The 22,644-nt window shown below is 36.5% G+C and overlaps 1 protein-coding gene across 1 annotated transcript in view; it reads left to right on the top strand.

Moving 5' to 3' along the window:
* Window positions 1-20,046, top strand: part of STAG2 (STAG2 cohesin complex component) — a 143,335-nt gene extending 123,289 nt beyond the window's left edge. Inside the window, exons 29-33 of the mRNA XM_060182648.1 lie at window positions 1,319-1,508; window positions 1,599-1,709; window positions 4,590-4,716; window positions 5,557-5,634; window positions 18,122-20,046. Of these exons, the coding sequence (XP_060038631.1) occupies window positions 1,319-1,508; window positions 1,599-1,709; window positions 4,590-4,716; window positions 5,557-5,634; window positions 18,122-18,145 (530 nt within the window). The 3' untranslated portion in view covers window positions 18,146-20,046. The remainder of the gene's footprint in view (window positions 1-1,318; window positions 1,509-1,598; window positions 1,710-4,589; window positions 4,717-5,556; window positions 5,635-18,121) is intronic.
* The last annotated feature ends 2,598 nt before the right edge of the window (window positions 20,047-22,644 follow it).

Below are 22,644 nucleotides of genomic sequence, written 5' to 3'. Positions count from 1 at the left end.
TTATCAATTTACTTCCCAAACCAGTGATTTTTTTCATAGATAAATAAAATAAATAAATCCCATTCCACATTTAAACCCCCACTACTCCTACCCAGATCTCATATAATCTTAGTCTGTTGTCAGTGTTCACTGCTTTATTTTTATATTGTTTTCTTTGTTCATCATTTTTAAAATTTTTTCTCCTGCACTTGTGGGTGAAACAATCCAATTCTTTTTTCCTTTTGACTTAATTTTGTTTCACATAATCTTTTAATTCCTTCTTGCTGCAAATGACAAATTTTAATCATCTTCATAACTTAATGGCACTCCTTAGTATGTGTATACCACATATTTATCCAATTGTAAATAATGGTAAAATAAACATTTGGGGGGTGGAATATAACACATTGTGTATCATATTCTTTGGATAAATCATCAGAAGTGAGATTATTGGGTTACATGGTAGTTGTTTTTTGCTTCTTGGAGAAGCTCCGTTTCTGTTTTCTAAAATGGTTGCACCAGCTTACTTTTTCATAAATAGTATATGAGTGTTTCTTTTTCTTGACACCCTTTCTAAACGGTGAGTGTCCTATGGGATGGCAAACCATTCTTTCATCGCCTCCATTCCTATCTAGCCTCTAACATACCTGGTTTACACTGTCACCAAACTGGCCTGCTTGCTTTCTTCATACCAGTTTCACTATCACCATATGCTCCAATTAAAACATGACATTGCATCCCTCCTCAGTACCTTTCGCCGAGGTTCCTTTCACCTTAGTACAAGCTTTTCAAGGCTTCCCATAAATCAGTCCCTGATTCTTTATTCAATGTAACCATTTCCTACTTATTTTAATTGTATCAAACTCTGATTTGGAACCATAAAAAAACACTATTTTTTAAGATAATGAACTGCTGGATATCAGGAAATTCGTACGGTTGTCATTGTTGGCTCCTGTCTGAGTGTTTTTGTTTATATTATTTCCCTTGTTTGGTAGGGAAAGTTTAGACCGTATCCTATTACAGCCTACCTAATATCCACTCCTGTTGGAAGTTACTTCTAGGTAGGTGACTGTCCCCTCTCATGGCTCATACCTACCCCTCCCTTCTCTTTTAACACTCACACATTGCTATCATTACCTGTTTTCTTTACCAACAACAAAATTATATGGGCAGGGCAGGATCTCTTTCTTTCTTGAGTCTTTGTACTGTTTTATCCTCTGTTCAAGGACTAGCATTCATAAGTAAACCAGGTATTTTGCTTACTTGAACAGGTTGATTTATACATCTGAGTAGTCAAGATTAGTAACTAAATTTTGTTGCTATTAATTTTCTCTTTCAGCTGAAGAAAGCAGTAGTAGTGATAGCATGTGGTTAAGCAGAGAGCAAACACTGCACACCCCAGTTATGATGCAGACACCACAACTCACCTCAACAATAATGAGAGAGCCCAAAAGATTACGACCTGAAGATAGCTTCATGAGTGTCTATCCAATGCAGGCTGAGCATCATCAAACTCCTCTTGATTATAAGTAAGTACATTTGATGATTTTCTGTACTGTAACTTTGTTAATTACATAGAAAAAAGTTAAGTTAAAAGAAGAATAAAATTCTCCTTGAAGCACGCAGGTAACATGGATGTTAGCTCAAAGACAACAAGAGGAAGCAAGGCAACAACAGGAGAGAGCAGCAATGAGCTATGTTAAACTGCGAACTAATCTTCAGCATGCCATGTAAGTGAGAGTGCCTTATTGTCTGAGTCTAGGAAGTTCACTAATTCATTTTAACATATTTTATTGTGTGCCTCATTAAAAATTTCAGCATATTCTAGAGTAACTCAGCTGAAATAATCAAGGAACTAAAAATTGGTCTTTCCAACAGAAAAAAAATCTTTTAAGTATTAACTAGTTAGCTAAAGGACCAATCTTAGGTTGATCTGTTGGAAAAGTTTAAATACGAATCCTTGTTTATTTTGGTACACAGAGTTTTAGCTATCTTAATTCCTTGCCTTAGTTCAGGTTTTCATGTCTGACCTGAACTGCTGTATTGGCTTTCTAACTTGTTTTCTTCCCTCAAAACTCCCATTTATCCTCTCACCAAATCCCTCCCCTCACTCCTTCCACCACCTCTCCATCATTCACACTGCCATCAAGAATTATTATTCTAGAATAAAAATCTGATCATGTAGCTTTTTTATTTAAAAAACTTTTCTATGGCTCCCCACTTCCTGTAGGATAGTCTAACTCCTTAGCTCATGGCATGCAAGATTTTTCAGAAAATGACCCCTGCTTACATTTTAGTATTGCTTCCCAGTCCCCAGCAACTGCTAAAGTCATTGAAGTATAAGCTCAGATGTCACCTTTGGTGAAGCTGCAGTTATCTATGTTCCCCCATAACACTATGTATATTCACATTTCTTACCGTATTTATCACATTGTATTACAAGTATTGGTTTATGAGTTTGTCCCTTTTTTTTAGACTGTGAGCTCCTTAAGGGCAGGGACCACTTTCTTTGCCTGTCAGTCTTGACACAAAAAATTCTAAGCAAATGTTCGTTGAATAAATAAATGTCAATGCTAAAAAAATGTAGTTTAACTTTAAATATTTTGTTTCTACTGGAATCTGTATGAAAATTCTCTAAATCTTTATTAACTTTGTCTCCAAGAGAAATGACATAGTATTTAGATGATTGGTATGAAGGAGAAGAAATGGTGATACTGATTAATTCGATTTTTGAGTTTAACAGATTTCTATTTGTACATATTGTATATGTTTTAATATTGAGAAAGTAACTGTTACCTTTTGGACTTTATATTTTGTTGCTTTTTAAATGATAACAGTTTACTAATTTTTCTTAAGAAGTGATTGTTTACCACATGAGTGGTGGCCTATTTAAATTCACGTTAGATCACTATGGTAGTTTGGAGAACTTCTACAAAGTACATTTTTATTACATGTATAGATTCTGATCTCAACTCGTCTAATATGGTCCTCATCTATACTATCATTTGGTTCTATGATTCTCTCTATGCCCACATTCCTTTAATATGTATACCAGGCTCGATCCAACAACGTGTTTCCAAGCCTCTAACCATTTATGAGTCCAGATAGTTAAGAAATCTGCCATGCAATCATTTGATCCATATCTGTCTCTTGAAAACTTTCCATCAGTCCCTACAGCATCTCATTACTTAGTACAATTTTTCTTTTTTGGTTTTCAATTTAATTCACAATTACAGATAAGTTCTCCAAAGTGACTACAGATTAAAAGTTACCAAGAATTTCTTTTGGTTGTTGACCAAAGTGGTATAACACTTTTATATAATGGTATCTGACCTATATCTGAAAATACTTCCAGATCATCTGTTTTTTTCCCCTGTAGTTTTTATCACTTATATCTTCCTTATACTCCAAAACACATGTCTAGTGAATTTCTGGTTTTCTCTACTGTGGTTCTCAAAACACATTCCCTTCACAGTACCATTAGTCAGAACTTTGAGGAAATAGGCACCATTGTTAATACATTGAAATTTAATATAGACATCATGTCTATATTTTAAGACTCAACATAGTATTGTGTAAGTTTTTAGCATGTATCCAGTAAAAATTAGATTTAATGTACAGGTGGATAGGTTGTTGAATGAGAAAAAGGAGGTAATATTTGGAGAAAACCAAGTCACCCTCAGTTTTACTATTTTGTAGACTATTTTATATTGATTAGGGCTAATCTATAAACTTGAAATTTGAATTTATTCTTTATAACTATGTAATTATAGAACTTTTGGTATTAATATTTTTTATTTTCTATGTCTTAATTTTGAATTTTATGGAACACAGAATCCAAGTTTCAATACAAATGTTGCTCTTTTTTTTCTTCTTGGAAGCAGAAAGATTTCTTTCCATATATGCCATTTGATGCATACACACTTCTATTGCAATGTCTATCACAGTTTGCCATAATTATGTTTCCCATAGTAGACTGTGAGCTCCTTGAGGGCAGGTAGTAATCATGTCTTGTTCATCTCTCTTTTCTCTTTCTCTCTTTTACATCCACAGGACATAGTAGAAACCTACCACGTAGTAGACAGTATGCGAGTGAGTGAGTGAGTGAGTGAGTGAGTGAGTGAGTGAGTGAGTATGCATGTCTGCGTGAGTACCTAATATAAATTAGTTGTTTTGTAAATGAATGGGTGCCAAGTAAAATTATCTATGCGTTAATGAAAAAAAATATATATATATTCTGAAAACGTTATTTCTTTGGTATCTGTTTTATGCTTGTTTATTAATTTGTATCCTGCCTACTTACAAAAAGGATTTGAGGTATCTTGTCTGTTCCCATGTGGGAAATTCTCATTTTTGTATGGGCTAACAGAACCTATCAAGCTAAATGAATTAAAATAATGTATATTACACATAAGTCCTTAACATTTGTAGACATGTGAACATTGGGGTTTCAATATCATTGATGACATGATCAATGCCTAATCATTCTCCCTGACCTTTAATTCCATCATTTTCCATTACACTTATATATAAAAAGCCTCATAATTGCCGCCAGCATATTAATAGTCACAACATTAGTTCAGATCTGACCTTGTTTTATATTTCTCTAGTCGGCGTGGTACAAGCCTCATGGAAGATGATGAAGAGCCAATTGTTGAAGATGTTATGATGTCCTCAGAAGGGAGGATTGAAGATCTTAATGAGGGAATGGATTTTGACACCATGGATATAGACTTGGTAAGAAACTTAGTGAGTTTTGTAATATTTTCAGTTTAGCTCCTTTTGAATTACATTGAATATTTAATAGAGAAGAGAAATACTTGCTGTGAATAGTAAGTTTCGAAATTGAGGTGAAGGTGAGTGGGCTATGCAATCCTAGTTTAGGATATCCTTCAGATTCACTTATAAATACACAGATATAGCTTCATATTATTCATACTTCATATTATGCTGTAATTATCATATCACTTTATACTTTCCCATTTTTAAAACAGCACGTTATTAACTTATAGCCTCTCTGTTACTGAGATGAGTTGCCATATCAGATAATAAAGTAAAATTTACACCAACTTGGGAAGAAATTCAACAAATACATATGAGTATGTTCTTAATTATGTCACATACATGGTTAGAAATTTATTATATGCAAAATATTTCTATATATTTTAGTATGTTTGTCATTCAGATCTGTAAGATAGGTTGAAAGGATTTGAAGCCTCTAAGACTTCTTACAGACTATGTCTTATGATTCTAATTTACAGCACATGATGATGTATCTTTAAAAGGAGAAAATAATTACCTTTAAAGGAAAGTGATATGAGGCATCTTTAAAACTAAAGTAAAAAATTAGTTTTTCCTCTACTTTTAATATTTTTGAATAATTTCTCACATATATTTCCAGGATATATTTAATCTGTAGATTGAATGTATTGTATTTAAAATATATTTACATAAACTTGCAATTACATAGGTCATATGAACACTTAATGATAAATATTAATAGATTTCTGTATTTTCATTTAATACCTGTCTTATAGATGTGGAAATTGTCAGCTTTTTTTTTTTCTTCCCCATTAGCCACCTTCAAAGAACAGACGAGAAAGAACAGAACTGAAGCCAGATTTCTTTGATCCAGCTTCAATTATGGATGAATCAGTAGGTTTAATTTAAATGTACCCCAGAATTATAAAAATCAAAGGATAGGCCATCTTGTGGGACTGAAGAACTGGGATGACACATTGAGAACAGGAAGGATTTCAGGGGTTGGGGAGAAGAGGAAACGATGCAGTCAGTAGAGGTGACAAATTAAAAGTGCATTTGGGCCTCTGACCAACTGTTGTATAAGAAATTTGGTCCTATATGGTCCCTACTCCCTTATTCTCTCCTGCAGTACCTTGTTTCAAGCTCTCAATTTTTACTTGAACTTTTGCAGTAGACTTTTTTTTTTTTTTTTGCCTCCAGGGTTATTGCTGGGGCTCAGTGCCTGCACCATGAATCCACTGCTCCTGGAGGCCTTCCCCCTCCCCCCTTTTTTAAAAAATATTTATTTTATTTATTTATTCCCTTTTGTTGCCATTGTTGTTTTATTGTTGTAGTTATTATTGTTGTTGTCGTTGTTGGATAGGACAGAGAGAAATGGAGAGAGGAGGGGAAGACAGGAGGAGAGAAAGACACCTGCAGACCTGCTTCACCTCCTGTGAAGCGACTCCCCTGCAGGTGGGGAACCGGGGTTCGGACCGGGATCCTTATGCTGGTCCTTGTGCTTTGCGCCACCTGCGCTTAACCCGCTGCACTACAGCCCGACTCCCCCCCCTCCCCTTTTGTTGCCCTTGTTGTAGCTTTGTTATGGTTATTATTGTTGTTGTTGTTGATGCTGTTCGTTGTTGGACAGGACAGAGAGAAATCGAGAGAGGGGGAGAGAAAGATAGATACCTGCAGACCTGCTTCACCACCTGTGAAGTGACTCCCCTGCAGGTGGGGAGCCAGGGGCTCGAACCAGGATCCTTAAGCTGGTCCTTGTGCTTTGCGCTACATGCACTTAACCCACTGTGCTACTGCTCAACCCCCTGCAGCAGACTTTTAAATTGACTTCTACCCCTCCTTTGGGGGGGCCATCATTCCAAAATGCAGATCTGTTCTTCTCACTTACAGTTTTTTTCTTTCGTTTCCTCCCTAACCCCCATAGCTATTAAGAAAAAATGTGGCTCCTCAGCTTGTCAAACAAAGATTTCCATGATCTCTTTTGTTTGTTTAATCTTGGCCTTCTCCTTAATATATCCTGCACTCCAGCCATGCCACATCTTCTCAGATACACTAATGTTCTCTTTTGACTCTGTGACTTTGTATAAGCTTTTCTCTCTGCCAGAATTACCACTTTCCTTTTCCTCTTAGTGAAGTTTTCCTTTATTAGTCTGTTCTGTCATTCACTGTGGAGTTTTTGCTGACCTTTCTAGATACAGTTACTTTATACTAAACAACGTGAATACTTCCTATTCATTTTCATTTTGATAATTACAAAACTGGTGTAGTGAAGTAGAATGTTACCTTTTGCCTAAAGACTGAATTCTGAGCAGTGATTGTTTTTAGTGATTTTGAGTTTTGCCTAGCTTGTTAGGTGTTTAGTTTAATTTGTCCAGTAAATAGTTAATAGTCTTACCCTTCTCACTTTTTTTTAAAAAAATTATTTTTTATATGTTCCCTTTTGTTACCCTTGTTGTTTTTGTTGCCATTGTTGTTGTAGTTATTGTTGTTGATGTCATCGTTGTTAGATAGGACAGAGAGAAATGGAGAGAGGAGGGTGAGAGAAAGATAAGACACCTACAGACCTGCTTCACCACCTGTGAAGCAACTCCCCTGCAGGTGAGGAGCCAGGGCCTAGAACCAGGATCCTTACACCGGTCCTTGCACTTTGTACCACATGCGCTTAACCCGCTGCTCTACTGTCCAACTCCCCCATCTCACTTTTTTTTTCTTTTTTTTTTATTTAAGAAAGGATTAATTAACAAAACCATAGGGTAGGAGGGGTACAACTCCACACAATTCCCACCGCCCAATCTCCATATCCCACCCCCTCCCCCGATAGCTTTCCCATTCTCTATCCCTCTGGGAGCATGGACCCAGGGTCATTGTGGGTTGCAGAAGGTAGAAGGTCTGGCTTCTGTAATTGCTTCCCCGCTGAACATGGGCGTTGACTGGACGGTCCATACTCCCAGTCTGCCTCTCTCTTTCCCTAGTAGGGTGGGTCTCTGGGGAAGCTGAGCTCCAGGACATATTGGCAGGGTCTTCAATCCAGGGAAGTCTGGCCGGCATCCTGATGACACCTGGAACCTGGTGACTGAAAAGAGAGTTAACATACAAAGCCAAACAAATTGTTGAGCAATCATGGACCCAAAGCTTGGAAAAGTAGAGAGGAAGTATTAGGGAGGTACTCACTGCAAACTCTAGTGTACTTCTGCTTTCTTACTTTGGTGCCATACTCCAAACTCAGTCAATTTCTGCTTTGAGTTTCTACTTCTTTTTTTTTTTTTTTTTTTACATGCATAACATTCCCCAGATTCCCATTTAGCAATACAACCCCCACTATTTCATTCATCATTTTTCATGGACCTGTATTCTCCCCACCCACCCACCCACCCCAGAGTCTTTTACTTTGGTGTAATACTCCAATTCCATTTTAGGTTCGACTTGTGTTTTCTTTTCTAGTCTTATTTTTCAACTTCGGCCTGAGAGTGAGATCATCCCATATTCATCCTTCTGTTTCTGACTTATTTCACTCAACATGATTTTTTCCAGGTCCATCCAAGATCGGCTGAAAACGGTGAAGTCACCATTTTTTACAGCTGAGTAGTATTCCATTGTGTATATATACCACAACTTGCTCAGCCACTCATCTGTTGTTGGACACCTGGGTTGCTTCCAGGTTTTGGCTATTACAAATTGTGCTGCCAAGAACATATGTGTACACAGATCTTTTTGGATGGATGTGTTGAGTTCCTTAGGATATATCCCCAGGAGGGGAATTGCAGGGTCATAGGGTAGGTCCATTTCTAGCCTTCTGAGAGTTCTCCAGACTGTTCTCCACAGAGGTTGGACCAATTGACATTCCCACCAGCAGTGCAGGAGGGTTCCTTTGACCCCACATCCTCTCCAGCATTTGCTGCTGTTACCTTTTCTGATGTGTGACATTCTCACAGGAGTGAAGTGATATCTCATTGTTGTCTTGATTTGCATTTCTCTGACAATCAGAGACTTGGAGCATTTTTTCATGTATTTCTCGGCCTTTTGGATCTCTTCTGTGGTGAATATTCTGTCCAATTCCTCCCCCCATTTTTGGATGGGGTTATTTGTTGTCTTGTTGTTGAGTCTGGTAAGCTCTTTATATATGTTGGTTATTAAACTCTTATCTGATGTATGGCATGTAAAGATCTTCTCCCATTCTGTGAGGGGTCTCTTGATTTGGGTAGTGGTTTCTTTTGCTGTGAAGAAGCTTTTTAATTTGATGTAGTCCCATAGGTTTATACTTGCCTTAGTCTCCCTTGTAATTGGATTTGTTTCATTGAAAATGTCTTTAAAATTTATGCGGAAAAAAGTTCTTCCAATATTTTCCTCTAAGTATCTGATAGTTTCTGGTCTAACATCCAAGTCCTTGATCCACTTGGAATTTACTTTTGTATTTGGGGAAATACAGTGATTCAGCTTCATTCTTCTGCATGTTTCAACCCATTGTTTCCAACACCATTTGTTGAAGAGACTCTGCTTTCCCCATGTAATAGTCTGGGCCCCTTTGTCAAAGATTAGATGTCCATAGGTGTGGGGCCTCATTTCTGGGCTCTCAATTCTATTCCACTGGTCAGTGTGTCTGTTCATGTTCCAGTACCAAGCAGTTTTGATGACAATGGCCCTATAATACAGTTTGAGATCTGGCAGTGTGATGCCTCCGGTTCTGTTCTTTTTTCTCAAGATTGTTTTGGCAATTCTAGGTCTTTTCTGGTTCCAGATAAACATTTGTAGCATTTGTTCTATTCTCCTAAAAAATGTGCTTGGGATCTTGATGGGGATAGCATTAAATTTGTAGATGGCTCTGGGTAATATATTCATTTTGATGATGTTAATTCTTCCAACCCATGAGCATGGAATATCTTTCCACTTCTTTGTGTCTTTTTCAATTTCTTTGAGTAGTGACTCATAATTTTCAGTATACAAGTCTTTCACTTCTTTGGTTAGGTTTATTCCTAGATATTTTATTGTTTTTGTTGCTATAGAAAAAGGAACTGATTTCTGGATTTCAATTTCTTCTAACTTAGTGTTTGCATAGAGGAATGCCACTGACTTTTGAATGTTAATTTTATATCCTGACACATTACTGTATTGCCTGATGATTTCCAAAAGCTTCTTGCTAGATTCCTTAGGTTTTTCCATGTATACTATCATGTCATCTGCAAATAAGGAGAATTTGACTTCTTCTCTTCCAATCTGTATTCCTTTAATTCCTTGCTCCTGCCTGATTGCTATGGCAAGAACTTCCAACACTATGTTGAATAGTAATGGTGATAGTGGGCAGCCCTGTCTAGTACCTGATCTGAGTGGAAATGCTTCCAGTTTTTCACCATTGAGTATGATGTTGGCTGTAGGTTTGCTATATATAGACTCCACTATCTTCAGGAATTTTCCATCTATTCCTATTTTTTGTAGTGTTTTGATCATAAAGGGATGTTGTATTTTGTCAAAGGCTTTCTCTGCATCTATTGATATGACCATGTGGTTTTTGGTCTTGCTTTTGTTGATGTGGTGGATCACATTGATTGATTTACGTATATTAAACCAACCTTGCATGCCTGGGATAAACCCCACTTGGTCATGATGAACAATCTTTTTGATATACTGCTGTATCCGGTTGGCTAGAATTTTGTTCAATATTTTCGCATCTATGTTCATTAGAGATATTGGTCTGTAGTTTTCTTTTTTTGGTTGTGTCCCTGTCTGCTTTTGGTATCAGGGTGATGTTGGCTTCATATGTTCATTAGAGATATTGGTCTGTAGTTTTCTTTTTTTGGTTGTGTCCCTGTCTGCTTTTGGTATCAGGGTGATGTTGGCTTCATAGAAGCTGGCAGGGAGTATTCCAGTGTCTTCAATCTTCTGGAAGACTTTTAAAAGTAGAGGTATTAGTTCTTCTTTGAAAGTTTTGTAGAATTCATTTGTAAAACCATCTGGTCCAGGACTTTTATTTTTGGGGAGATTTTTGATAACTGTTTCAATTTCATTAGCTGTGATGGGCCTGTTCATGTTATCCACTTCCTCTTTACTTAGTTTTGGAAGTTGGTAGGTATCTAGGAAATCATTCATTTCTTCCAGGTTCTCTAGCTTGGTGGCATATAGTTGTTCATAGAAGCCTCGCATGATATGTTGAATTTCTGCAGTGTCTGTTGTGATTTCTCCTCTTTCATTTGCTATCTGATTTATTTGGGTCTTCTCCTTTTTTTGTTTTGTGAGTCTGGCTAAAGGTTTGTCGATTTTGTTTACTCTTTCGAAGAACCAACATTTACTTTCATTGATCTTTTGTATGGTTTTCGTATTCTCAATGTTATTTATTTCTGCCTTAACTTTAGTAATTTCTGTCCTTCTGCTTGCTTTAGGATTCCTTTGTTGTTCTTCTTCTAGGTCTTTAAGATGTGCAATCAGGCTGTTTATTTGTGCCTTTTCTTGTTTCCTAATGTGTGCTTGTATAGCTATGAACTTCCCTCTTAGGACTGCTTTAGCTGTGTCCCAAATATTTTGATAGCTTGTGTCTTCATTTTCATTGAACTCTCGAAACATTTTGATTTCTTCCTTGATTTCCTCTTTGACCCAGAAGTTGTTAAGAAGTGTACTGTTGAGCTTCCACATTTTGGCACTGTTTCTAATCTTTTGTTGATTGTTAAGTGTTAGTTTAATTCCACTGTGGTCTGAGAAGATGCTTGGGATGATTTCAGTGCTCTTGAATAGGCTGATGCTGTCTTTGTGGCCTAACATATGGTCTATCCTTGAGAATGATCCATGTGGATTTGAGTAAAATGTGTATTCCAGTTTCTTGGGATGAATGACTCTGAAAATGTCCAATAGTTCTAGTTTATCTATCTCTTCATTTAGCTCCCTTATGTCTTTATTGATTTTCTGCCTGGATGATCTGTCAAGTTGAGATAGTGGGGTGTTGAAGACCCCTACTATGATTGTGTTACTGTTAATATATTGCTGTAGCTCTTTCAGTAGAAGTTTGATGTATTTAGATGGCTTCTCATTGGGTGCATAGATATTAATAATTGTTAAGTCCTCTTGATTGACTGATCCTCTGAGCAGTAAGTAGTGTCCATTCCTATCTTTTTTAATCTTATCTATTTTAAAGTCTATCATGTCAGATATGAGAATAGCTGTTCCTGCCCTTTTTTGTGGGCCATTGGCTTGAATGATAGTTTTCCATCCTTTCACTTTAAGTCTGTGTTTGTCTTGTTGCGTTAGGTGCGTTTCCTGTAGACAACATATTGTTGGGTTGTGTTTTCTGATCCATCTTCCTACTCTGTGTCTTTTAATAGGTGAATTCAGTCCATTGACATTTATTGATATCAAAGATTGAAGATATTTTAACGCCATTCTTGTAGAGTTTTAGAGTGTTTTGATATATGTTCTATTTGTGGTGGTCTGGTTGTTTATAGGAGACCTTTCAGAACTTCTTTCAGGGCAGGCTTGGTGATGGTTGCTTCCTTCAACTGTTGCTTGTCTGAGAAGGTTTTGATGCTTCCATCTAGTCTGAATGACAGTCTAGCAGGATATAGTATTCTTGGCTGAAAGCCTTTCTCATTGAGCACTCGATAGATATCTTGCCATTCTCTTCTGGCCTGTAGTGTTTGTATGGAGAAGTCTGCTGCTAATCTTATGGGTTTTCCTTTGTAGGTGACTCTTTGTTTTTCTCTTGCAGCCTTGAGGATCCTTTCTTTATCCTTATTCCTTTCCAATCTAAGTATGACATGTCTTGGTGTCTTTAGGTCTGGGTTAATTCTGTTTGGGACCCTCTGGGCTTCTTGAATCTTTATGTCTTTGGTGTTGTCTAGACTAGAGAAATTTTCAGCTATTATGGCCTAGAGAACGCTTTCTTCCTCCCCTTCTCTTTCTTCCTCTGGTAAGCCAATAATGCGTATATTGTTTCTTTTGAAGTCATCCCATAGGACTCTGTTGTTGTTTTCAGCATCTCTTAATCTCTTTTTGAGATCTCTTACTTCTTTTTTAGTTGTCTCTAATTCATCCTCAATCTTGCTAATTCTGTCTTCAGCCTCATTGATTCTATTCTCTCTGCCCTCTACTGCTTTCTGGAGTTCATCTATTTTGTTGCCCTGCTCTGATACTGTTTTAGCTTGTTCAGTTAGTTGCCTTCTTAGCTCAGCGATTTCAGCTTTCAGCTCTCTAATAACCATGAGATAATTAGAATTTTCTTCCATATTCTCATTTGTTGTTCCTGCATTTCTGATTACAATTTTTTCAAATTCTTTACTCACTCCTGTTATTATTTCCTTAGCTAATGTTTGGATGTTGAACTCGTTGTTTTGTGCTTCACCCTCTGGAGGACTTTTAGCTGGACTCTTGTCCTGGTTCGAGTCTCCAATATTTTTTCTTGTTGTTTTAACCATTTTATATAAGTTAACAGTTTTTTCAATCCCTGAGTTGGAGTTCAGTGGTGTAAAAGCCTTTTTTTTTTCCCCTGTAGGCTATGGGAGCCTGAGGGCTTTTAAACTATCAATAGGCTTCTTGGCTTAATCACTGACTCCTGACCAAGAGATAAAGCAGGGTGTGGCAGAGATACTCCAGTGGTTATGCAAAGAGACTTTCACAGCCCCTCAGCTATGCCACCGAGAGGCATAGGTCTTCTCCTGAGTTTCCCGGTCAGATCTCTGTACCCTGGTGTCCCTCCCTGTTGCTGCTCCAGACTCTGAGGGCAGTAGCAATGGAGACTCAGAGTTGCACTTGGTGAGTCTCTGGGGAGCCTCCTCCTCCCTTCAGCTGTCCCCTTGTTGTGGAGCAGACTGGAGGTGGTGTCTCCACTGACAAACTGTCAAACTAAGCAGCCACTTAATCTCTCCTTAGGTCCCTCTCTCCTCTCTGTCACCAGCCACGCGTGTTTGTACTCACGGGTGATTTACTGGGTTCCTGTGGTCATTCTAGTCCTGTCCTGTTTTGGTCCGGGTGGTCTCCTCTGGTATTCTTTCTACTCCTTCCTTCTTCCTTTTCTCTCTTCCTCTCCCTCTTCCTCTTTCTTCCTTTCTTTCCTTCTTTCTTGCCACCGAGGTTATTACTGCCTCCCATCTCACTTTTTAATGTCTACCCATTTGTGTTTCTTTCTTGTAAAACCTACTAACTTAGATACATCTCTTCTACCATCCTCTGAGACCATCTCATATGCTTCAATTTCTTACTTCTCTTCTTGCCCTCCTTAGGGTGATTGATCTATTTTCAGATAGATTTTAGAGTAATTTTGACAATAAGGTCAAAAACAGCCTCAAAGAGCGACAAGTATAGACACTTTTGGACAGTCCACCTTGGTATACTTTAAGTCAGTGTTTACCTCTGCTGTAGCTATGAATTACCTGGAGATTTTATTAAAATGTGGACTCTACTTCAGGCTATAGGGCTGAGTGCTGTTGATGCTGCAGGCCATACTTTGAGTAGCATTGGCCTAATCTTACCCATAAGTTTATGGTTTAAGTGCATATTGAAGTTAAGAATCTCTTCAAGCAGGTGTTTGAAATGCATTAATTCAGCAATTTATTTGGTAGGAAGCTGGTTCCAAAATAAGATACTTTTCATATTCAGGAGGACCTTGACTCTATTTTGAAATCAAAAGGAGGGTGGGAGGCCTACAAAATAACTCACTGGATAGTGCACTGCTTTGCCGTGAGAGCACAGCCCAGTTTATGCCTGTCCCCACACTGCATTGGAGGAAGCATCTGCACTGTGGTTTGTCCCTCCCACCCTCCCTCCCTTAAAAACAAGGGGAAAGAGAGAGAGAGAGAGTTAAATAGATACAAGTTAGTATTTGAGAGCTTATGTTCTTGATAACTAGTAATTTTCATGGTTTAGCTTGAGCCTCAACAGTCTTGTGAGAAAAGTGGTGGAATACTCCTACTTTTAAATCTAAACAAATCTGGATTAAAGAGGTGCTTCACTGGGCTTGGAAGGTACCATAATGGTTATACAAAAAGGCCCCCCTCCCGACCACCACCACCAGATGTTCAGTCTCCAGCACCACCATAAACAAGAGCTGAACAGACTGTGGCTAAAATAGAGGTGGTTCATTTGATTCATTCAGTTATACCACTTTGGTGTCACAGTAGTAATTTGATCCGAATCTATTTTGCCTCATGTCCCTTTTCCCATGTTGTCTTTAACAGAACTAAAATTATACCTCATTTGGAAGAACCACCAAGAAAACTAATTTAGAATTTGAAATGATTATAGTCAGAAGTAATATGGTCAGTTTGATATTGCTGTATTTCATGTCTTTATCTGAAATCAGGAAAACTTCAGTCATTTATTAACTTTGCCACATTAGATTTGCAAAAGCATTCTTTTAGCAAATCTGCAAAGTAAATTGTGTGTGTGTGTGTGTGTGTGTGTGTGTGTGTGGTTTTGACATTTAGGAAAAAAAAAACTACGGTGTGCAACCAAAGGACTAGTTATTTGCTACTGGTTAAAAAAAAAAAAAAAAAAGGAAATTTGTCCTCCCCACGTTTTAGCTGCTTTTGCTACTGAAATGAGAAAAATGTACATACATCCCTACCTGTACTTTTACATTATTGCCACATGATGGCAGCAGTCACATAACTGATGGCTCAATGATCTTTAGGCTTAGGGATCTTCAGAAGACTTTGACCATATATATGTATAATTTAAATGAATGGTAATTTTAAAAGATCTATCTACTTAGAGCAGAGGAGCACATAGGCAGTACTGGAATTCAAACCATGGGTGTCTCAGGCATGTAGAACATGCCTCATTCACTGATCTACTTCCCAGGTATAAGTTAATACTGTCTTTTAAGTACATATATACACTAAATGCTTGCTTCAGACTTTCTGAACAAGAATTCAATAAATGGAATAGTGAGACATTTTAAATGTAAAAACAAGAGCTTGCTTTTCTGTAATCATCTACATCTGTTTTTACTTCAGCCTGTGATATATAAATCATCAAACTTAAATATATCCAGTAGTAAGAGTTTCTAACTCTTAGTAATCCAAAGCATAGAGGTATTTCAGGTTATTATTAGCATAAATCTTAAATATATCTTTGTGACAATTTCAGCTGATTCCAAAGTGGTAATTAAATCTCAGAGCAGATCAGTTTGAAGCGCGCACGTGTGTGTGTGTGTGTGTGTGTGTGTGTGTGTGTGTGTGTGTGTGTGTGTGTGTGTGTGTAAGGTTCTAGATTTACGATTTACTTTTCTACCTCTAAACACCATTGGCTTATCCCCTAATAGCTCCTTTGTTTCTAATGAGCCAAATTTGCCACCACAGACTCAAACTTGCTATTCTACTTTTAAAATAGTTGCTCAAGTATTTATAATGTTAACAGAAACAGTTGTGCTCTATTAGCACCGAAGGAGAATACTCATCATTAATATCATTCTCCTGTGTTGAAATTAAATGATCTGTAGTGTAACATTGATAAAAGAATTGTTCCATATAATGAAGCTGATTTAATGTTCTAGAAAGTGTCAACCATGTATGTATAACCTGGCCTATTTAACCTCCCCCTCCCTTCAAGCAAAACTGTTTGGTTGTATCTAGTCAGGAACTCATCACACTGTACACTAAGAATTACTAATTCAGAGTTTAATTCTTTCATTTACCATCAAACTTTCCCTTCCTCAAAAACATTTGAGTGCTAGTAATTAGAAGGGACCTTTAAATTTCATCTAAGACTCACTGGTGGCAACATTTTAACTATTCAGATACTGACTACTTGACAGAGGAGGACCCTGACTCCCCGACTCCCCACCCCCCTACCCCCCCACCACCACCCCCCGTTGGAGGGTGGGGTGAGCAGTAGTAGTGGTTTTGGTAATGATAGGTAAAAAGTGGAGTACCTGTCTCCTCTGTTCTTGTTATTGAGATTCCAGACTCTTTACTTGATAATTCACTACAAGGAAACTAATCAGATAGACATCTTTTGCTGTGAAGATAAAACAATTCCTACAAATCTAAACAATTTTTAAGGCCTATGACTTTTTGTTAAAATAAGATTTAATTTACAAATAAGAGTGCTTTGGTAATTCTTCTTACTAGCTTACCATAGTATTTATTTATTTTTTTAGTTGGTGTAGTGCTAGAATTTTCATTTAATAGCCTATTTTTTAGTGTTTGTAGTTAAAAGTTAAGTCCTATTCTTATTAAATGAATAAATGGGGGTTGTTGCATTCATCATCTGCTTTTAAAGTTAGTGATAGGTAATTTAGAAGGTTTAACCTAGTATTTTGTTCAACTGGAGTGTATAGAAAACCATCAATATGTTAGTTTAACAAGATTTTACCTTAATTTCTTTTTAAATAAAATCTGACCTTTTTGATAGGAAGGAGAGAGGGAGAGAGAGAAGAGACACCTGCATTGTTTCTGAAGCTTCTGTCATGCAGGCAGGGATTGACTTGAATTTTAAAATTGTAGTTCTATTCATTTACTCATGCCAGATGGTCTATAAAGAAAGCTTCATATTAATAATTTTTAAAAATATTCTTATTTATTTATTTATTTATTTTTATTGAAAGAGAGACCAGAGCACTGTTCAACTCTGGCTTATGGCTGTGCTGGGAATTGAACCTGAGACCTCAGAGCTTTAGTCATAAAAGTATTTTGCAGAACCACTATAGTGTTTCCTCTGCCCAACTTCCTGTTTTCTACATATATTTTCTTGAATTTTTCAATGTATTTGCTCACATACCTTTTTAAAAAACTTCCCCTTTCACAATGCATATAACTAAGTCTGCATGACAGTCTTAATTTCTTTCTAAAGAACTTGGCCTAGGGGCCAAGAGACAGCTCACCTACTAGAGCATACACTTTACCATGGCCAAGGACCTGAGTTCAAGCCTCTGCCTACCAGATGGGTGCCCCTGCAGTGGAGAAGCTTCACAAAGCTTCACAGTGCAGCATTGCTGAGGTGTCTCTCCTTCTCTTTATATCTCTCGCCCTACCTGTTACTCTCCATCTTTTTTAAGACAATTGAGAAAGAGAGAACACTGAAGCTTCCTTCAATGTAGTGGAGGCCAGGCTCAAACCTGGGCCATGTCCATGATAAAGCAGGCACACTATCCAAGTGAGCCATTCTTTAAAGATCTATAAGTAGTGGAAGGATTGTACACCTACAGAGACCAGAGACTCAGCAGTAATCCTAGTGGGAAAGAAAAGAACTGAGGCCAGAAGTGTGTATCAAGGTGCACGTAATTTGTTCATTCAACAAATGTTAAGTGCCCGCTGTACTCAAGGCATTATATCTGAAGGGGGGGCAGTTTTTTTTAGTGGCTTATTGACATGTTATCCCCTTGAATATTATCAATTGTTAATATAATAATTTGCAAAGAAATGATGATGATTTTAACAAGATTTTTTTCTCTTTCTCTCATTAGGTTCTTGGGGTGTCAATGTTTTAATACCAGTACCCAATTAAATCTCTGAAGTCATTTTCTAAGTGGAAGAGGAAATTTTAAATAAAGTGTGGTAGATACAGTGAAATTCTGTACAGATTTTTCTCTAAGGAGAATATGAAATGCTTATGCTTACCAAGATCAAGTGCATTGAGGGGCAGTTTTGTTTGCCTGATTAAAATAAAGGACAAGTAAACAATTTGATGATAAGCTACAGTTTTTCTTAGAAAGTAAATATTTTATTTATGCGCTGTTAGTTGGCTTTTGAACCAATTACTTCATGCTTTTTTTAAAGAAAATATAACAATCTGAAGAGGCATTTGGTACAGACATGAATCCTCTCACATTTATTTACTGAGTGTACTAAGTAATGATGACCTCTGCTGGATTTCTGTTTACATCCAAGAAACAAAGTTAAGTATGAGTTTATTCAGCCTACCCCGAAATTATAGGATAGGATGGATTGTTTTTTGCATTCAAAATCTCAATGCTTAAAACATCAGTCAGCAAAGCTTTCTTTTAAATGTTGTAATTGTGGAGAAAAGTAAACTTATAAGCAGAACTTTTACAATTTTTTCATCTAAAATGTATTTTAAGATATTTTTAAAATCCAAGAGCTTCTCTATACTTTTCAGAAATATCCAGATGCAGTGAACTGCCAGAAGGTAACCAGTCTCAAACATGCTTATCCCATTATCAGCCCTGAAAGTTTGCTTGTCCTTTAAGATAAAAATGTAATGTTGTGATATTCCTTCCAGTAGTGCCACTGTATTTTGTCTCCAAATAAAAGAAGCTTATTGTAGTATGTTTGCAGAAAAATTCTAAACAAAAATTATACAGCTTATTAGAGTGTGGGAATAGGGATCTAAATTTTAAATAAAATTATATATATATATAAATTGGTGCTGATTTTATAATTGCGCAAGTTTGTTTAGTTTTTTCTTACTTTTAAATTCCAACTTAAAATTATGAGGTTTCAGAAATATATTGAAAGTTTAACAATGTTTAAAAATAGAAAGCATGAATGTTCATGCTTTAAAATGATTTTTAAATTTGTATTTTATATTGTTTTATCTATCTGTCTTTGCAAGCAGTCTTCAGGTTAAAGATACTTCTAACAGGTTACAGTACATTTCCTCTGTATGTAAATTAGATGGGATAATAGAATTCATAACCCATAATCTTTGAAAGCTAAGCTTTAAACTTCATTTTACGTCCTTTCACAAATAAATTAGTTTAAAACAGAAAGTGGCTACTTGCCATTTTGACATCAACTCATTTTGCGAGGCTTAGGCAGCTAGACATCGTTTAAAACAAACTATTAACTTATATTACATGTGTATCTATCCTTTGTCAGTCGTCTCTCAGTTCTTGAGGTATATTATTTTAATCATTCCATGCCTTAATATGCTTGCAATACAAGAATATCTTCAGATGGATGAATACAAAAAGGCTTCCAGTTCTTAGAGTTAAAAATCAACAAGCATTGGGCTGTGGTAGCCAAAAACCATAGGTTAGTTAAATATCATGATTAAAACACAATGATTTTGTTAAATTGTGGTTAATAACAAATGAAACCAGACTCGTCTAACTGATTTTCCATCAGCATATATTATTATATGCAAAAGTATTGCCTATGTTGTTTTTCACACCACTGCATTTACTAGAACTGCTGAGAGGACTGTATATATGATTTTAAACCTAAGTTGATTTTTTTTCCTCACTCTTGAAAGGAGTACTTCTTTGTGAAAGCAGTTCTTACAGCTTTGTTTTCAACCAGCTAAAAATGTTTTATATATTACTCTAACCTGTTGTCCTCCACATTCTATTGTCCTAATTGTACTGTTTTCTGATTTGTATTTATGTCTTGAGACAGTAACTTTTTGAATAAAAATAAACCTACAGTATGTTGTATGTTTTATCTTTTGTAATTGAAGGAGTATAGCTATTAATGGTTTAGCATGTGTATATCCATTATCACATCATTTACAATGCTTGGGTGGGACTAGTATAGCAAATAATGTCATTGAATATCTGTAACCATAAGTATTTTAATGAGACTAAATCCTTAATTCAGTCATTACTTTAAAATAGGAGTCTGCAATCATTATTACTTCAATTTTTATCTGGTATGGGTTAAATGTCCTCTAAAATTTGGGAAGCATTTTGTCCAACGTAAATTTGAGTGTTGTAGGTATGTGTTAGACACTTAAAAGTGAACAAGAGTCCATCATACACTTATTGGGGCAAGCCAAGAAAGAAGAAGTAAAATGGTTAAATGTGTCATGTATGCTAGAAAGGAAAAAAAAAAAGGGTTTACTTAGAAAAAGATGATGATGAGCAAAAGCTAACAATTGAAAAAGAATTTGCTAATTGAATTCATATTGAAAGTTCTTGTAGTCTTCAATGTGTTAAGATTTGTGTTGTACTATTTTTAATATGGCTGTTTATACAATGGAGGGAAGTACTGCACTGCTTTCTGAAAACACAATTTGAACCAGTAACAAATAATGCATTGGTCCTTTAGACTGGTTTGTTGGTCTATCACTGGTCAATCAGAGCTGAAAATATTAGATGGCAGGTAATAGTGCTACACTGTTTTTAAGTGGCTTACATGCTGTAACTTATTAAGTGTCAGGACAATAGGTGATACATTTTTATCATCCGCTACCTTCCCCTTCTCTCCTTGCCTCCCCTCACCCCTTTTTAATCAGAGGCAGCAAGGGAAATGATTCACATAGAGTTTAAAATTACTTGGGCAAGGTTATATGACTAATAAATGATAGACCTGACATTCAAGCCCAGGCAGTGTGACTACATTAAGTCCTGAAAACATTGAAAGTATTTAATACTTAAGGATAACAGATAATTGCATAAAGATGAATGGCACATTATTCATTGTGCTATGATGAAGAAGTGGAGTGTCTTTAAGAAGTCCAGCTGGCTATAGAATTGAGTGTTGTGAATAAACATTGTCTTTAATATGCTACCCAACTGCCTTCTGTAAAGAAGGTATAAATTAATCTAAGCCCTGAGCCCATCAGGAGTTGGTATTTTTTTTAAGTTGAGAGCCTGAGGAAGAAGAGTAGGATACTGTGGAAGAGATGTCCTCCATCTCCCGCCACAAAGAGATTTATAAGGATTTACTGAATGAGTTCCCCATCCGAGACATAATTGTGATATCTGTAATGATAGCAAGCCAATAAACCACAAGAAGAGTGTGTGTGTGTGTGTGTGTGTGTGTGTGTGTACTAGGTGGTGAAGCATTCACCAGTAATCACTTCAGATAAACAAGTCTTACAGACATCTGTGTGTCTGCCTTTGTATTGTTGAGCTGTCAAAGACCAATTAAGTCAGGAGTTTACAGTTCTGGGGATTGGGATACAGATACAAAAGTAATAAACTAGGATGGGGTCAGTTTTTTACTGGACATTTTTGGAGCACATCAAATAGGAGCACTAACTATTCTGTAAGGAAGGCTTCCTAATAGGCAGATACAAGTAAAGTTATCTACCCAACCCCAACAATTTATTATGATTTCCATGCAGAAACACTGTAAAAGAAATTTATACGGAACACATCTTTAACTATACTTTTACCGCACATTCATTTACCAACCTCATTTTTTTGTTTTTTAAACTAAATTTCAAATACTACCCCCACCACACATTCATTTACCAACCTCATTTTTTTGTTTTTTAAACTAAATTTCAAATACGACCCCCTAAATATTTCAGCTTGAATATCAATATGTGCTATTTTGTTATAAATGTATATACAATGAAGTATATAAGCCCTGAGTATATTTTTGCTGTGTTTTCCCAAATGTTTGCAGCTGTTTGACTCAAATTCCTGATATTAAGCATGACCATCAACCCAGTAAATTCCTTTATACTCTTTACCAATCAATTTCTGCTTTCATTCCTTCTACAGAGGCAACATTTGACTTTTCACCAAAGATTAAATTGGCCTGTTGTAGGACTCTATATGAGTGAATAGAATCATAGAGTGTATGTATTCATGTACTCTTTATGCAAATTTAGCATGTTTATGAGATTAATCCATGTTGTGTTCATTATGCCAATTTCCTTATTTATTTAGTGGCTGGTAGGCTCTAGGCTATTTTTCCCCCTAATTTATAGAACATTCATCTTAGAATTTAAAAGCCAAGAGGAGGTTAGGTGAAAGCATATAGGGAGACTGAGATTAAGGAGGCCGCGTAAAAGGTAGTCAGGGATGTGAGAAGTATTTAGTTCTGCTAGACGGTGGGTGAGATAAGTAACTGGTCATGTGCTACTTCATATTCAAAAAATGAAAAAAGGGCTTTCACCACTTTTTTAATAGCTAGTATTAACCTGTGATGTTTTCAAAAGTGGCAAATAGCCATAATAGCAAAAGTGTGCCTTTAGATTATTGGAAATGGCTTGTTTAATGATACTAATGTTTTAGTTACATTAGGCTTTCCTTATCCTATAGTTGAGGAAAATAACACTTTTACTATAACT

This window comes from Erinaceus europaeus, chromosome X (genome assembly GCF_950295315.1).
Source record: "Erinaceus europaeus chromosome X, mEriEur2.1, whole genome shotgun sequence".
Classification (NCBI taxonomy): Eukaryota; Metazoa; Chordata; class Mammalia; order Eulipotyphla; family Erinaceidae; genus Erinaceus; species Erinaceus europaeus.
This window is presented reverse-complemented; position numbering and strand designations above follow the sequence as displayed.